The sequence below is a fragment of the Egretta garzetta genome, unplaced genomic scaffold (assembly GCF_000687185.1).
Source record: "Egretta garzetta isolate BGI_Z169 unplaced genomic scaffold, ASM68718v1 scaffold596, whole genome shotgun sequence".
In the NCBI taxonomy this organism is placed as follows: Eukaryota; Metazoa; Chordata; class Aves; order Pelecaniformes; family Ardeidae; genus Egretta; species Egretta garzetta.
Window position 1 is genome coordinate 261,067 of NW_009260129.1, and position 885 is coordinate 261,951.

At 60.2% G+C, this 885-nt stretch overlaps 1 protein-coding gene across 1 annotated transcript in view; it reads left to right on the forward strand.

Moving 5' to 3' along the window:
* Positions 1–857: 857 nt before the first annotated feature.
* The window catches only part of DMRT2 (doublesex and mab-3 related transcription factor 2), a 4,729-nt gene continuing 4,701 nt past the window's right edge, over positions 858–885 (forward strand). The window contains exon 1 of the mRNA XM_009641505.1: positions 858–863. Within this exon, the coding sequence (XP_009639800.1) occupies positions 858–863 (6 nt within the window). The remainder of the gene's footprint in view (positions 864–885) is intronic.

Sequence of the window (885 nt, forward strand, 5' to 3'; positions counted from 1 at the left end):
CCTTTGCCGGGGCGGCGGGGGGAGAGGCTGGAGTGGAGCCCCACCGCGCCGCGCAGCGCGGCGCGAACAAGAGGAGGAGAGGAAAGTTACACAAACAGCCTTGCAAACCGTGGCTGGGTTTCGCAGTTCCCTGCGGATAAAGTAAACAGGAGGCGAACTGTTTTGTAATTTACTCCGGCGGCCCGCGGAATCGTACTTTGTAATTCGGTGTCGGTTTACAGGCAGAGGGGACTTCTGTTTCCTAACCTAGCAGGTCCTTTGTCATGCCCGTGCCTTTTAAGAGGGACCCCAAGGGGGAAAGTGGAATTCCTTGGGTATTTGCCTTTTAGTCATGCTTCTAAGTCGAACGGTAGCCGGGCTCTCTTTTGGGATGAGTAATACCTGCCGTCGGGGGATGCGCTTTCCTCTCCCCGCTCTCCCGGCGGTGCGGCCCGCGGAGGACAAACGCCCCCTCGGGGCAGACGCTCCCCCCCCCCCCCGCCCCCCCCGCCCCCCTGCCGTAACCTGCAGCTTTTGCAGCTTCTTCGCCTGCATCTCTATCTCCCTGGAGCTCTTCTCATCCTTCTGCTTCAGCGCCTCAAAAGCAATCTTCTGGTGCTCGGTGGCCTCCGTGTAGCTCTGCATGGCCCGCTGGAACTGCTCCCAGAGCACGTCCACCTTCCCGCCCAGCTGCAGGCGGCTGTACTGCTTCTCCTGCAGGCTCTGGGGACAGATGCGGGCGTGGGTGACCCAGCACCTCCCAAACCTCATCGTGCGTTCTGCTCACAGGCCCTAAAAGGTTCGTTGCTGGTTCCTCCCCCAACCCGTGCCTTGTTTTTGAGGTCATCCCGGGCGCTCTGGAAATTCAGCGTAGCCTCATGGTCGTTCTTGGCATAATTCTGCTCC